General features: G+C 33.3%; 1 protein-coding gene across 2 annotated transcripts in view; it reads left to right on the forward strand.

Annotated features, from left to right (window-relative positions):
* Window positions 1-1,747: 1,747 nt before the first annotated feature.
* Window positions 1,748-17,661, forward strand: part of conu (Rho GTPase-activating protein conundrum) — an 82,877-nt gene continuing 66,963 nt past the window's right edge. Inside the window, exon 1 of one of the 2 annotated variants that reach the window (XM_069507285.1) lies at window positions 1,748-2,088. Coding sequence is in view for 1 of the 2 variants with exons in the window: in XM_034976930.2 (XP_034832821.1) it covers window positions 2,186-2,197 (12 nt within the window). In the remaining variant the exon portion in view is untranslated. Of the gene's footprint in view, window positions 2,198-17,661 lie in introns of both variants that reach the window. The other variant, XM_034976930.2, reaches the window with a different exon arrangement.

The raw sequence follows: 17,661 nt of genomic DNA on the forward strand, positions 1-17,661 counted from the left end.
ATTTTTACTTGAAGTTTGAAATGTAGTCTTTTTCGAGGGGGTAGGTATCAGATAAGAAAGGATCTAACTAAATTCCCTCCCTAAGGGAGTAAAATGAGGGTGGAAGGGTTATATGAAAATCCTATGTTCTTGAAGTTAGAGATATGAAAATTGGCATTTAGGTATTCTGGGTTCCGTGTCTTAAGGTGAGACTGAGTGAGTAGGTCTTAGATCGTCCAAGGAGTAGGTAAGTGAGGCCTTTTGCAGCGGGAAAATTTCAGATCTCATGAGAAACCAGTACGCGGACGAAGTCGCGGGCATCTGCTAGTATATTATAATTGAGACGCGAGAACTTCCTTTATTTAAGAGAAAATTGAAAAAAACTACTGTTATGAAAGACATATTATTCGATTAATGATAACCCTGGAGAGAAATTTTAGTTTTATTTTAATTTTAGACATTTGTAATATTATTATTTAAATTTGTATTTCTTTTTGTGACTAAGTATTTAATGTGACTAATTTTATCAAAACTATGTACCCGTTGTTAGGTACATTATAAAATATTGCATGCTAATAGGCAGAATTTGGCTGTATCTTTTTGTTTTTGTAATGTCTGCACTGTTTACCCATATTCGCAATAAAGAAATTTGAATTTGAATTTGAATAATATTTCTTATTTAATTTCTTCTCTTACATAAGCTGGTATCTATTAGCCACGGCTTGGCTCACTTATTTGTTCAAGTGCTTTAATGTACCCAGCGCGTTCGCTTCATCATAACCTTTTCTTCTATTGTCATCATGACCGATTTCATAATCAAACTGTTTTGAGCCTTTTGTTTTTAACTCGCGCATCTCATTGTCTCAGGTTGGACACGTTTCGCTTATCTGATATCCATCTGTCATTGCGCAGTCGGTTTCGACAGAATTGTGCCTGCAGCGTAATAATAGGATCGTGCGACTCGAATTCCATTAGACTGGCCAACAAACTTTGTTAAAACATTGCAGATGCAATACCAAGAAACACTATCAGGTATAAATAAATTCATTGTTTTTGGACAGCTGTTGTTCGATAAGTATTATAATAACGTAGAAGAACTTTATTACCTAGTTTATGAGATAGAAAGAGACAACACCTTCAGAATATTTGTGTGAACCTATTCAGCTAGGGGATTCCCAGGGGATTATATTTTATGAATGACAAAGAAGGTTGATTTAACATTCAACCACTATTCGAAAGCGCACACAAATTCACTTGAATGATGAATTTTGGGGAAATGTTCAACTCTCGACTATGAATTCCAGGGTAAAACAATTAGCATAGAAAAGAGAGAACTACCTACATGTATTAAAAATATATGAAATTGCCGACTTGTTTGGCATAGTACATACATATTCCCAAAACAGTTAAAATGATTACCTGTACTTGAGCATACAGAATAGATAATATGTATGTACCTTATATGAATGACACTTATTAATCAGTAAAACATTAATTGTGGAGTTCTTTGGCCAAAGTCCCATGATAGGATTCATGAGACTTCGTCAAAAGATCACTATAAACCATTATAAAACAATAGAACGGTCGGTCGATAGTTAACAGTTTTACCTGGACCCTCTAACCATCTCTAATCGTTGTTTTTTTGTGTGGGGCTAAAACAACAATAGCTTGGGTGCATGATATCGCTGGAGAATCGTCTGGGGAAGCATAGACTGTGTTTTTAGCTGTGGTTTGCGCGAGAAGCGCATTGCTACCTCGACCAAGCCTACTCCACAAGTCCCCAGTCCATTCATTCTCGATATCTTGCCACTTGTTAGTGCCGCGCCAACCGTCACCGGTATCGCTCGTCACGTCGTTTCGTTTTACATATCCAATTTATCCAATACGCGAGTGACATTTTTCAGTTTTATAAACAAAAACCTGAAGTTATTTACTAAGTTTTATGAAACAACGAATGGTGGTGTTGTGAAACAGTGTGAGATTACTTCAAAGTAAATTGAAAACATTTGCGGACGCGTGGCTGGGAGAAGTTGAAAAACAAACGGTCGAACGCTCGTCTCGATTCTCATTTCTCAAGTTTCCGAATGGTCCTCCACGATAATTAGTTTGGTATAAGTGTGTGTGTGCTGTGGACGCTTGATGCTTTAATTAGGACTTGATTAGCAGCTTGCTTTACTCGCTCGTGTTCACGACTTCGGAATCATCAATGATTAAATTGGTTAGTGCATTCTGATTAGTACTTTTCTACTAACTTTAGTCTGCTTCTTTGCTAATTAACATCTTCTGAATTCTGAGTTTTGTGTTCGTCTTTATAAACAGCTTTTATTTATCTTTGAAAAGTATGACATATTTACGTTTATTTATTAGTTAGTTATTTAATATTTAATTGCTTATCTAACATGCGCTACAATAAGACTCACGTGACCACCTATAACAATTATTATTGTGCTTTGATGTGATGATACAGCATCTGAAACCTTCACGCAAGTAGCAACAACAAATTATTGTACCTGTACAAGTTTCAACTTAATTTGACGAGATAAAGAACAGACACATTGATTTTTATATCAGATGCCCTTAGTGAAATTAAACTTGCCTGCTTGACGTAAATCCTGTTTGAGACGTGTATTGAATACTTTAATGGACATTAACTTTACACGCTTTAAATAAATAACGTACCTACCTATCACAGATACTATATCAGCGTTATCTGATGCCGATAATATTGTGTAATTACAACGCTTAGGTATTTTAGTACTTGATAATGAGATTAAAGGATAAGTATGGAGACAAAGTCATATAGGTGGCACGAGGAAACGGATGTAACATCTTCGAAGAAGCGCATACGAATATGATCATTGTGATGTCATTTCTGAGTCAGAAAAGATGACCATCGGAGGTTTATTTTACAAAGAAACAACATTGTTCAACTCAAAATAAAATAATCTACCTTCCCTAAATATATAAACAAAGGCCTGTATAGAACTATCATTAGTTTTAAGTTGAAAAATATTATTTTTGATTTTCAAAGATGATTCTAAGAACCTTATTTATTTTTAACTTTGATTTTAACGATATTAGTAAAAAAAATGTGTGATAGTGATACAAACTGATTACGAACAATTAGAAATTTAAAAGATGCAGATCTTGGTAAAACAACGGGAACATGTTAAGAAGATGGAGAAGAAAGTAGGTATTTACCTAAAAGCTTTTAGCTGTAAAAGCGTCGTGCTTTAAACATGTTTAACAAAAAAGTTAAATACTTAATTGTACCTACTTATTTGTTGTGAAGGAGAAAGTCTTTCACTCAACTAAGTACCTACCTACAACACAATGTTGATGCAAAAATTTGCAGCTCAATTCAGGAATGTTGATTTCAAGACGATATCTCAAATCCAATGATCTCTTCTGATTATAAATTATTTCAATGCTTAATTTACGAATAAGTGAATTCTCAATTCTGTCTAGTGAAGATGAAAGTGAGTCTAGTAGATTTGCTCGCGTTGCGTTAAGAAATTTTGCATGCATCATCGGATTTTTCTCGGTTTTTATCGTGAAAATTCTCTTCTGTCTCAATGAATATGATGATGATGATTACAATATCGGTTCGTTAGCTACTATCATTTTTAATGGGTATGGGTTAACCGGACATAATTTTATTTATTGTGGGATTCTTTAGTTATGATAAAACGTCATATCAGCGCATTTCACATGCACTTAGCGAAACATCAAGTTCTGTATGCGGCAAAGGCGTTTAAATTCATTTGGATGCATTGTCTCTATCGTTGAGACCGATAAAACGTCATAATATAGGTATGAGTGACAGAGACAATGCTCTACAAAGCCGAAATGTTATTGTAAAGGCCGATGTATATCTTTGTATATCTTTTAATTCAGAACATCACAATATATCTATCAAGTCTTGGAACCTTATGGGACAAATTTACTGTAATTTATTGTAAATTAAATGTTTTATTGAAGCCATAAAAGAATACGTAGCTATAAATAAATAAATAAATAAAATTTATACTCTATAATTACGTTCTGCTCGATCTTTTTGCACTTTATAGTTCCACTAATAGAACGTCAAGGTAAAAAGTTCACAGCAAAAAACGTAGTAGGTAATTTTGCACTCTGCAGTATAGCGGTCAACTTGCACCTGTTTTGTGGTAATATTACGCACGTGCAAGGATAGCACTCGTTTATGTCCAAAAACGTAAATAATATCGACTATTTATATCCTGTAATATTGTTAATAAACCGGAATTAACGAGTTGTGTAGCTCAGAATCTAGAAGATACTTTTTTTTAGATATAGTGGGATTATAGTAGGAATTCGTCAATCTTTTATTGAATCTTATTGTAATTTGTGAATTTTCAAAATCTTACAAGTGACAGAGATCATGCCAGCCTTCTAGCATCATCCGAAAAGGAATCTGGGTATTGGCTTCATCATGCCTTGCCATCTAAAAATCTCGGTACACTTTTAGATAACGAAAGTTTTCGTGTGGCTCTAGGTCCCATATTGGGAACACCACTGTGCCATCAGCACAGATGTCCGTGTGGATAAGAGGTTGATAAATTTGGAATCCACGGATTATCTTGCCAAAGAAGCTGGTAGGCTATTTATTAGGCATGGCTCTCTTAACGATACGATCAAAAGGGCTCTTGCCAGCATAGATATTCCTGCCCTCATTGAGCTGGCATGGATTAGTCGGGATGATGGCAAGAGACCCGATGGATTGACGCTGGTTCCCTGAGAACAGGGACAGGTGCTAATGTGGGACGCAACGTACATTGACACATTGGCCCCGCGTCATATCAGGGAGACAGCATCAAGACCGGGAGCCGCAGCAGAAATGACATGTCGAAAATGTGGTACAGTCCTAGATTCCAACATCAATGGGTACAGTGGTACAATGAGAACAAATATTTAAATTATTATAATATTTAAGTAGAAAATATTGTTTGCTTCTGAAATATTCGTTTATTATATTACATACCTAGTAAATTAGCTAACAAACATTTCGAAATGTTTATTATTTCCATTATCTCAGATCCTAATCAAGATATGATATTAATTAAATATTCTACTATGCAATTTAGTAATTTCCTTTTGCTCGTTTCCTCTGAAAGTATGACTTTGTATGTTCTAAGAACTATGTTGTAATTATTGCGTTACATCATTATTAATTACGAACCTGTCTTCGTTATTATAGTCCAAGCTTTTAAGCCAGTTTTGTAGTTTCTAATATTTGGAGCTCTATATTGATTTTTTGTTTTGATCTTTATTATTCACTCTTGACTTGAAGGTATCCATATTATAATTGTAATATAATGTTTTAGTTTATAATTTCATACATTTTTATTATTAGCAAAGTGAAAAATATTTTTATTCATTTTTGCCGTCTCTGGCACTCATGTCATGTCTCTTTCATCAAATCTTATTACCACAAAATTCACAATCACTTATATGATATCTATTGTATTGTAGGTATATTGCAAGAATGATTGCTTGATGAAGACAACTCCTTCTAATAAGCCAATCAAAACACAAGAAATCGAAGAATTAAAGTTAAAGCCTCAGATCACACAAGGAATTTCGTTATCTCGCTATGCCGCAAAAACGAATATTTTAGAAATCATTTTATTCATACAATAAGCACCCTATTGAGCTGAAACGTAAAGAGCGCGTAAAGTCGCAAATTTGCGAAATTAGCCGCTTTCTTCCGCTGCGGAGACCTGCTCCACTTCTTCATATCACAGTCACTTTGTTTTCACGTTGCGTGCGTCTCCTAATATATCGCCACATTCATCATGCCCCCGGGGATATGATTTCTCTTGGCATTGTTTCTATTCACTGATAAGTTCGCGCTTGGCTGCGAGTTTAATCGACGGATTTGCCGGTAGAGTAACAAGCCGTGGCTGAAAACTCTATCCAGCAGATCTGAGCCAATTTTAAAATTCATCAACCAATGCAGTGTTTACTCGTACAGGTGTTGTCACGCGGCTTATTCATACGTTCTTCCTAACTATGTATGTAACATTGTATATTGTTAAGGGTCTATTGTTAAGATTTAAGGTTTAAATTGAAAAATATGCATCCTGTTGGAAGTTGGCTTCTGTCCACCTCAGTCTGTCATACCGGCTCATAGGAAGCATTTTTACCAATTGTTACTGGGATTGGAGTAATAAGCACGATGTTCTCAGTGAAGTCTTATATTCTCACCTCAACAAAAGTCACCTTTGCGCAGATTACTCGCACGATTTACTACAAACTCGTCTGTACGTTTTCGAGGCACTTTATCTTCTTGTTTCTTCTTCTATTCTTCTTGTTGTTATCTCTAGCTACGCTTTTCCAAAACTTACGTATAAACCGAAATTTTGTCACATAGTTCATGGATGCCATAGGATAGTTAAATACATGATTTTATGTAAAGGTAGACATTTCGTTATTCATTAGCTAATTTATTTATCTGACAATTGGTAACTCGATCAGTAGAACTAACCGCATTGTTAATTGTTTCACTAGAACAATAATTAACGTTAAATTACCATACCTATTATATAAGCGCTGGTCAAAGAAGCACAGAATGCACAGTCTTTGGTTATTGTGAAATCAAAGCTGACAATAATTTAAACTACAGTCTCAATCTTCTGGTGATTTTAAATTGGCTACACTTATGTTAATGATCGTTTCTTTTGTTCATAAATGTTCGTCATTCGTCTAATTAGTATAATCGTCATACCGGCGCGAATCGTATTCAATTTTGACGAACAGAATTACCGACAATTATCCAATGATTTGCATACACGTGACGACCCAAATCCAGAAAGCTGAAGTCACTAGAGTATCGTTAGAAAGTAACCATCTTTATAAGAGGTTCCAGGTTCGATTCTCGTTTACCAACGATGCCTGGATCACCATCACGGGTCTCCTCTCAGAATGGGAAGGGATTGGTAGACTTAACACACCATTCAGAATATTATTATGGATAACTCTCAGGCTTGCAGGTTTTCTCACGATGTTTTCCCTTACCTATAAAGCATTTTTCACGCATTTGTCTTTCAATCACACTGTAACAGATCATCCACGAATCTAGATGATTTTTCGCAAGGATATAGTTAAAGATATTATGGAGAGTGAATAGTGACATAGATTAATTTTTGTCACAGAAAAACAGAGTTCCCATGGGATATTTAAAAAACTTAAATACACGTGGACGAACTCGTAGGCATCATCAGTAAGTATTCAAATAATAAATCTAAGATACGGTTAGTGAATACGTGAATAGTGAATAGGTACTAATGTTGATTTATGGCGAGCCTTTGCTAAAATTTAAACCACAATTTATAACGTAGAATGAAGTCGATGGTTAAGATCTATGGAATAATAACGTCTACCGTACCGAACTACTGATCATGTGGCTGAAGTTTAAATAGTTTCGTTTCTTGCTCAGTTAGACCTTGAACTTAATCTAACTTTACTTAGAGTCTTCTCGGGTTTTTATCAACGTATTATCGCAGGTGTTAATCAACATTTACAGAACAATCGACCTTAATAGCTGACTGTTAGGGACTTAAATCATATATTTTGATACGTGAAATGTAGTCGTAATGTATTGGTTTAAGATTTTTTGCTCACGCCTTTAAGTTCGTGTTTGAGGAAGTACATCATGGTAGAATTAAAACTGTTATATGTTGTTAATAAGTTATAGATTACTTTGGCAAGAATGATTTACTTTAAAATTAATAAATATATTTGAAATGATTATTTTATTATTTTAGCTTTGTTTACTGTGGTGTTTATGCATACGGAACGGATGATAAAAATTTCTTTTTCAATTTGAATATTTATAACAACAAGTTTTTTAGTGTCACTTTCTAGTTTCTTTATGTTTTTCCGTGTTTTTATTTCTGTTTTTGTAATAATAAATTGGACTATGCTTTGCCCAAAAAGAGAGTACTTGTTTTAAGATTTTTAAGTGTCAATTTTAATTCACTACTTTTATATCTGTGATGATACTATCAATATCATACGCAATCATGTTTTGGAAACCCCTGACTTCGAGTTATCGTGATATCTCCATCTTTGAAAGGATTAATCTTTTTTCTTGGTCATTTTTGCATCGCGTTCCTAATCCTGCCATCAAAACTAGACAGATCTCGTTTAGTGGATCTAGATCTTACTGATAAATAAGCTTAAGCTACTTTACAGAAGGTGAATGATCATCTATTTTTAGATAGCACATTTATTCCTTTGAAAAGTGTCGAGATTAAGATTAGTCAGTGAGATAAAGTAAAAACCCCGGGAAATTCCGAGCAATCAAACAACGGATAGATATAGAAGAAGAATAAGAACACTTAGAAAATTAGACCTTAACTAAATCAACATGATTGAAATACTAAAAACAGATAAACGAGAATTTGAGTTAGTAAAAACGTTAAAAAAATGCATATTACCTACTGAAACATATATAATACTAATATTTTCAGTCACATAGTAAAAAAATAAAATACTATGCGTATGTAATACAGCGCAATAAAGCACAAAGAAATGGTAAGTTCAAATACGAATCAAAAGATATCAATTCTGGGCTTACACAATTAAATAAAGGTGACAATCCAATCCAATACATCAGTCCACTTCTAGACATAGATCTTTATAAGAGTATCCAATCGCTTTCGGGCACAAAAGGATTGGGGTAGCAAGGCAAGTTTAAGTGACTATGCATAGATAAACGTGTTCTGAACTAGAAATTGCGTATTGGTAAGCGCAGTATAAATCAATCTCCAGCCAGCTGGACAGATGAAGAAGAAAAACAAGAAGAAGGTGAATGGATTAATGAATGAATATACCATACCTACTTTTATTGTACACCAAAAAATTAGTACAGAAAAACACATACAAAGCAAAACGAAAATATAGGCAGGTACAATTTAGCGAAGAAGATCAACGCTTGGAAATAATGGTAATCCAGTGAATGTCAAGTACACTTACAATATTTGTGGGGCAAATCAGTGAATGAGATCAGTTCGCGGGAGAGGTTGCGCCACTACACTACCTATTGTTACTCCCAAATAGACTGCGACTTGTCATTGTTTTGCAATGATACGTTTCATTGAGAATTTTAGAGGCTCTATGTGATTTAGATAATGGCATGTAATAGTCTACACTGGACAGGTTATAAATAATCTGCGTTTTAGAATAAAATAATCATTATCATAACTTTATATCATGGTAAATGATGGCAATTGTATATGATTATAAACATAATCTCAATAAAGGAACCAGAATACAAAAAGGAAAAAACAACTAAAGAAACTCTTGACATATTCCTAATCCTCATTAGAGAAAGAATTTTAGAAAAAAGGATGGATTAAAAACTAAAACCTAAAAAATTTAATACTACCGTGGATGTTCAAGAATATCTTAAAAGGTAGGTAGTTACTTAAAAGGGCTGACTGTAGATGAAAAACTAAAGGAAGCCAGTAGAAACAGAAGTAAGTTCCAGTAGTACAGAAGTAAGTATTCTGAGATACCCGTTTCCGACGTGGCAATCTAAATAAAGAAACTAAATGAACGTCCGATAGACTGAATGAAAAGACATTATTAACATCTTACGATAGTGTAATATGTGAACTGTTATGTAAATGTAAAGGAAATCCCATCATTTATATTCAATCTCTTGTAATATGAGTAAGATACAACCGGTGCAAGTGTCCACATGCGTATATACTACCAGTAGAAGATAAGCAGGTCTTTACGGACCATACCTGTTATTCTACAACAGACTTTAATTTTAATGGAATAAATGCCAATTTTAATAGTTTTCAGCGTTAATAAAAGGTATAGAGATAAGTTGCTTGTGCGTCGTTTAAGAAATTATAGTACGTTTTATAATATTGTACATTCTTGTCAGTAGGTATTAGGTAACGTCGCAATTAGTAGTAAGGTGACTTTTTCAATTAACTGGAATTACACTTTAGTCTTTAGACGCAAACTGCAGGCTGATCTTAGGTATATTGTTATTTGATTCGTCATCGTGCTAACAGCTATCCTCACAATCTATACTACTTAATATTAAGTATAAATGCGAAAGTGTGACTGTCTTTCTGTCTACCAATCTACTTAATCGATTTTGATCACATTTACCTGATTATTAGAGATAACTTGCATCCTGGAGACGTAGATAGGCTACTTTATATCTCGATAACATAAAGAATTCCTATGGGATTTTCGAAAAAACTTAATCCACGTGGCGAAGTTGCATATCAGGAGCATCATTTAGTAAATATAAGAATATATGTATATTAAATTGGAATATAATTACTTACTAGGGTCATCATACAAAATTGAAACTTGAAAATGTGAGAAAACAGCAAATTAGACTCATAGTTTAAAAAATTACCAAGTCGAAGATATATTTTATTTCCAAGCCAAAATGAAAGTAACACTAATTATTTCACTGGATGCAGTGATTATGTTATGTAAGTCATACATATGATAATTCTAATTCATAATATCGTTGCGTAAGGCTCTGTAATACAGCGTATAGCTTGTTATGATATTATAAGACTGACTTTGCAATTTTTTTCTTTTTATCTATATGTGTAATCTAATTAAGTAGGTACGTTGCCATATATTTTAAGAAAGAAGTTTTAGGCACGTGGGAACGTTAGCCGAAATATTGCCTAGTGAGATAAGAAATTTATTTTTTAAAATATAAGTGTAACCTTTTTAGTTTTAAGTGATGTTATCATTTTTCGTAACTTTAATTAAGCGGTGAAATTATTATTTGAGGAACTCAATGGTGTTTTGAGTACAACGTGCTTTGTTAACTTCTTCAACGTAGCGAGACCAATCATTAATCTATGTTCTTCAACATTATTTTATTGTTGTTTAGCTATTTCAAGAGAATTTATTTCCATCTAGTGAACTTTGGAGATTGTGAAAGCGTTGAAAAGCCTACTTGATACATTTTGATTTTTGCTCTCCTCACTAACTATAATGAAAATCTAAAACATCAAGATTTTTCAGTTCATTCTTCTGTAGGATCATCGTCCCCATTTGTTATTGTGATTTATAAGTTTCAATGAAGTAAATAAGTTTGTATTAAGTTGTTATTGTAAAATTAATGTGTGAAAAATAGAGATTATTTTTATAATAATATACTAAATCGTCCTCGCCTGACCTGCCTTAGCTTTGCTTGAGTGGAATTTCTGAAAAATCAAAATCCTTTTCAGTGGGGGTCTACCTATCTATAGCACCCTATAGAGTATAGACAACACCTGCATGGGAATGTTCAAGGTTCAAGTTCTAGACAAAGCGGTTTGTGGTTGTACAGTGCGACAAGGCTCTCTTGGCACTTGAATGACATTGACATGGGGGCGCTGTTGGAGAACAAAGGCTTAGATTATTCAAACAAGAACAAAGGGTACACTTGACGGCAACGTTAGTTCCGATTTTCACCACGCGCCAAGATAGCCTTGTCGCACTGTACGTTGATAAGTTAGCCTTAAAATTATGTGATCTGTCAGACTTTCAGTCAGGAAGTTTTCCTAATATACATTGTTTTGAATTCTGTATTTTAAAGTAATAATTTATTATGAATCATTTTATTTTTTTGCATAATTCTTGTAACTTCGATATTCATAATTTCATATTATATTTGTCGTCGGCATAGTACTTACCTACGTGTGATAATATTGGCTTGTAATGTTTGCATAGACGCAGACTCTAAAGTTGTTGTTCTCCATTAGCTTTAATAATAATTTCAAAGGAAATACCTACTTAAATACTTAAAATATTGCGAAGAAGAAAAATAAAAATAAATACTTCGTATAAAAATGCTACGTAGTTGATTACAAATGTTCTGTTTTTATTAATATCTAAGTATGTAACTTAGTTTTATTCTTTCTTTAGTCAAAAATAATTCGGGTGAATTATTTTACATTACAAAATTATTAAGTATTTACTTAGAATTGCTAGTTTTATAAATCATAATATTACGAGTGATATATGCTTCATTCTAAATGTTGCATCGTAATTAGCATTTTTATTATAAAGTAGGTTTAGCTTGAATTTTGTAAAATTTTAATAATTCTTGAAATTAGACGTCATTATATCTAATTTGGTCATTGCAATTTGCGGTAGCCAATTACAAAAATTCACTTCGCAGGAAGTTAATTAAAATTTTAATAAAATTGCTTTCAAATTAACTGAGCAGGTTGAGTTTTGAGATCGAAAATACTTTTACTTGAGTCATCATCACGTAATCAATCAACATCATCAAAACTGTACCAAACTTTTTTGCGAGTATCTTCACGAAGTCGGCGTGTTTAGATTGTGTATTTTATTTATCTTATGTGTCTATAAAAAAGAAGAAAATATCTCTGATATTATAGAACTACAACCCGAGTATATTTAAAACAAGAGTGAATAGGCATCCTCTAGGTAAACGCGTCAAATCTTAGGACTTTCATCACTTTCCATCAGGTGTCATTGTGGTCAAGCGTTTACCTATAATGAATTTAAAAAATGCCATAAAACTTGTCAGGAGAACTTCAACTTAAGTGAAGCGTTTTATTACTCAAAATCAGACTTAAGTTCAACGAAAATTTTGTGTTACAACATTGCTAAAGTGTTTAAGGTTCTTCTACGAAATATACCTATTCTACTAAATTAATAAAGGGTTATCCTGTTAGATTCTACCATAATATATACCTAGTCCGTACAAAATGACTCCTCACGTGCCATTTTAACTCTATGGGTCAACTGTCACGTCAAAAGTACGGTTCACCTGTAAAATATAATAATATAATAAATAAATTATTTATTGATCAAAACATAGGTACAATTATACATACTTACTTACGAGAACTAATACATACTTATACATAATAACAAACCAATTTGTTAAGTAGGTAGGTATACAGAAAAATCGAAATATGGACTAAAATCGTACTTTTGACATGAAATTGAGACAAAAAGTTAAAATGGCGCGTGAGAGGTTAAAATTAACGCGCTATACTATCGCTATTGTAAGCACACGGGTACTACATTCATATTATTGCAATAAATTGACAGTACCACATTCTATTAATAGCAATCTCGTAAAATGAAAAAATATTTGCCCAAATCTTTGAATAGATTTTAGAATAAGTACCAAGAACCAAAATATAATTGACCAATACATCAATGTGATTGTGGATCAATCTATACGAAAATATGGCAATATCATTACTCATACCTATTTCATTAATATGTAGGAGCCAGATTATAACATGACATCATTTGTGCATAATAATCGATTCTGAGTATTAAGAACGATTATTATGATTACAATCGGCATCTCAATCCAAATGTAGCGACAGTCTGAGTAAGTAACTAAAACAGAGTGTATTTTATTATTCTACAATAGGATAAGTAATCGGTAGATGACTCTAGATTTTAAAGGTGAACCGTACTTTTGACATGACAGTTAGTCAGTGATGGTTAAAATGGCACGTGAGGAGTCATTTTGTACGGACTATATTATTATGGTTTGATTTTTTCTTGTTTTTTCTAGCGTAAACATATAGACATATAGACATAGACAAACGGACTGTCATCATCATCATCATCATCATCAACCAATAGACGTCCACTGCTGGACATAGGTCTCTTGTAGGGACTTCCACACGCCACGGTCTTGCGCCCGCCGCCTGGATCCAGCGGCTCCCAGCGACTCGTCTGATACACATACTTACCTTTATTTATTTAGTAGAGTTGGTATATTTCACACTTTAGCAATATTTTATTTAAGTACATAGTTTCTATTAAGTAAATGTAATCGTTAAATAGCTAGTGGAGCCGTTCACACAGCGAGCGTTTGAGACGAGAGTTCTAAATTTTTATACCTACTCCATACTAAAGAAGTCGATATCATTAAATTTTACAACCAATGGATTCCCAATTTGCTGAGTGGTTTTTGGAATTTGGTAACAGTCAATTATATTTATAAAACCACTTAGGATAGTGTGTGATGTGTGATGCCATTATTGCCAGAATTCACGTATAAATGTTATGTAAATAAGTAAAACATCACTGAACATGTATATTTTACATACAGAATATATTATTAATCTTGTCAGATGAACTTTTATTAAGTAAATACCGGAACATTTTGTGGCATTCACCTTGAAGAGGCACATTGAATACTGATGACAAATTTTTATTGTAGTTTATAAAAACCATTCCATAAAGTTTTGCAAACAATTGGTGATAGTAATAATTTATTGTTTCTAAAAAGATACGGAATATTCGGTTAGTAAGAATTAACAACTATTACATAATTAACTAATAACAGTCTATTTTTAACAGTTTTACGCCGATTGGAATAATTAATTATAATATATGGATAAGGACTTTGATAATAGGTACAGTTTGAGAAGGTGCTACAATAGATTTTCGAAAATATTTTAACACTTTTAAGTTCAATTGATACAGAAATTAAGTCTTGGAGTCTGGATTCTGGACGTCTGTGGGTACTCCACTAGTTTCTGAGAATCAAAACAGGAGTCTGATTTCTCAGTTATATAGTAACATCACTACCCATATTATAAATGCGAAAGTGTGTTTGTTTGTTGGTTTGTCCTTCTATCACGTCGCAACGGATTGACGTGATTTTTTGCATGGGTATAGTTAAAGAGTTTGAGAGTGACAAAAGGCTACTTTTTGTCCTGGAGAATCCAAGAGTTCCCACGGGAATTTTGAAACCCTAAATCTACGCGAACGAAGTGGAGGGCATCAGCTAATTAAAAATAATGCTGCTTTTTGTTGTTACATCATTAAAGACACGGAAGTACAATGTATGATGCTACAGGCACATAATATTATACACTTGTCTCTACATAGTATAAAATAAAGTCGCTTCCCGCGTCTGTATGTTTCTATGTATGTATGAACGCGTAGATCTTTTAAACTACGCAACGGATTTTAATGCGGTTTTCACCAATAGATAGAGTGATTCAAGAGAAAGGTTTATAGGTATAGTTTAATTCTAAAAAAATTAGAGATCCCTAGGGAAGTTGAAATAATGTGAATCAGGTCGGAAAAATCCTCTCATTTGAGAGTTTCCGAGGCGTGCGCTGCCTAAATGGTCAAGGTTACACGAAAACAATGTATGATGAAATTATTTCTCTTAAAAAGTTCTAGAAAAAAGTCCGCGATAGCATATATATGTATCTTTTAAGGTTGGCTCACAATAATCGATTTTATGATTTTCTAAAGTGATCAACAAAGTCTTACTTTCGAAGGTGTTTTATTATTATTTTATTTTTATTTTTATTGAATGGTTTACTAGCGATTTTAACATAAAACTTACTAACTATAATAAATACATAGGTTTTTCTATCATGCACAACTATGTTAAATCATTTAAAAGTAAACACTGCATGCAAATTCCGTACAGATATGAGAGTTACAACATTTACAACATATCAGTTTTTACTAACATACTATTAATTCTTATCAAAATAAAATAGTTGGTCATCTGAAATATTCAATTAAGACCAAAATTACCCTTTACATCATTTAATTTAGAATAATATCTTAGGAGATATCACAGAATTAAAATAATAATCGCGCAACGAAACGAGACGGAGGCGGCGCGGGCGGTGGTGGTCGCATTTATAATATTAGTATGGAAGTATGGATTATTGATCACTCCTCACTGACACCACATTAGTATCAACATTGCCCCCATGCGAAGCCGGGGCGGGTCGCTAGTATCTAATAAAAGATGCCTACTTGTTAGTTGTTTGTACAATGTACTACTACTACTGATAGCATTGAATGAGTTCCATTGATAACTTCATTGCAATCATCAGGAAACAGGATAAGGATGTTGTGTTCCGATTGAAGTTCAGTGTACAACTAGGGCTGCTAAATATTCTTGACAACTTTACGTATTTATATATTCCTTTCGAATTTGTTCAGTTGAATAATGATTATCGCAATCTGAACATTTCATATCATTTGTTCTTTTCGTTGCTTTGGTAACTACGCGACGTGTTAAAAATATGCCCTTCTTTGCATTACCCACATGAAAATATTTCTTTTTTACGATTAAATATTGTGGAGATATTATCAGTACCTATAGGAACATGCTTTGCAATATAGGCATGCAAATATTGGGTAAGTACTTGATAAGAATTTTACCACACTATTGCTACATAAGAATCGTTATTGCTATAGGTAAAAGTAAATTTAATCACTTCACAATACATAATTTTGAAAAATTTAATTTGTTTATTATATTTCGAAATAAGCTCTTTTAATCATAAGACGCAAGAAAACTAAATTGACTTTTTTACTCTGAAGGCTGATGTGATGATAATGATGCTTATCTTATGGAGAAATGGTTAAGAAATAGAAACAATTCAAGAGTAGGTATATAAATTATTATTAGTTAATTGGAAATCACACAATAAATTATAATAAAAGAGAGAGTTATAGAGAGCCTCAATAGCTCAACCGGTAAAGGAGTGGACTGAAAACCGAAAGGTCGACGGTTCAAACCCCGCCCGTTGCACTATTGTCGTACCTACTCCTAGCACAAGCTTGACGCTTAGTTGGAGAGGAATGGGGAATATTAGTCATTTAACATGGCTAATATTCTTTAAAAAAAAACATTAAAAAAAACAACACAAACAAACACAACAACAATTCAAGAATGTGCAAGTAGGATTTTCTGCGATAAAGATACTATCGATAACATATTATTTTAATATCAACAAGGTTTTCATCATTGAGTAAACAAGTTGTAGAACATGTGTCTGCGTCAAAAGGCTGATTCATTATAATTTCAAGACAACATTATGAAAATTAAAGTCGATTGGCTTTAGAATAAAGGTCATTGTCGCATGTCACATATTTAATTTGAACTCAAATATCATGAGTATTGTATTCGTGTTATCCATTCATTAAATTTCGTGTTATATAATTGCTATGTTTATTATTTTTAGGGTTCCGTACCTCAAAAGGAAAAACGGAACCCTTATAGGATCACTTTGTTGCCTGTCTGTTTGTCTGTCGGGCTGTCAAGAAACCTACAGGGTAGGTACTTCCTGTTGACCTAGAGTCATGAAATTTGGCAGGTAGGTAGGTCTTGTAGCAGTCTGTGTTCGGGGATTATTATTTATTTTGATGCATCATAGTTTTTGAATTATCGTGTATTACGACTGTAGTACGGAACCCTCGTTGCGAGAGCCTGACTCGCACTTGACCGGTATTTGTGACTTGATTTTATGTTCTTGAATTTTTATATGCTGCTGCTTTAATAAAACGACAAACCGGTGTTTATTAATGTTGTTTTTTGTGGTGTATCAAAACGAATTACTTAATTCATTTGTCCAAATATTTTTTATATTCCATATTTTTTATATCATTATAATGTTTTATAGAGACTCGGATTTTTTAGTAGCAGACACTCGTGCCACATGAGTTACTCAGGGTGAGATCTATAGCGCTCGCACTCTGACTTAGCTTAGACTTAAGACATAGTTAAAACAAGATAGAGCTAATAACATAAATTTTTCTCATTTTAACTCAATCTTAAAGTCTGAGCAAGCTCAAAGTGCGCTCTATAGATCTCAGCCTCTGTGCTCGAGCTTAAGTTTTAGCTTCAATGGTTAGTTA

The sequence above is a fragment of the Maniola hyperantus genome, chromosome 2 (genome assembly GCF_902806685.2).
Source record: "Maniola hyperantus chromosome 2, iAphHyp1.2, whole genome shotgun sequence".
Taxonomy (NCBI): domain Eukaryota; kingdom Metazoa; phylum Arthropoda; class Insecta; order Lepidoptera; family Nymphalidae; genus Maniola; species Maniola hyperantus.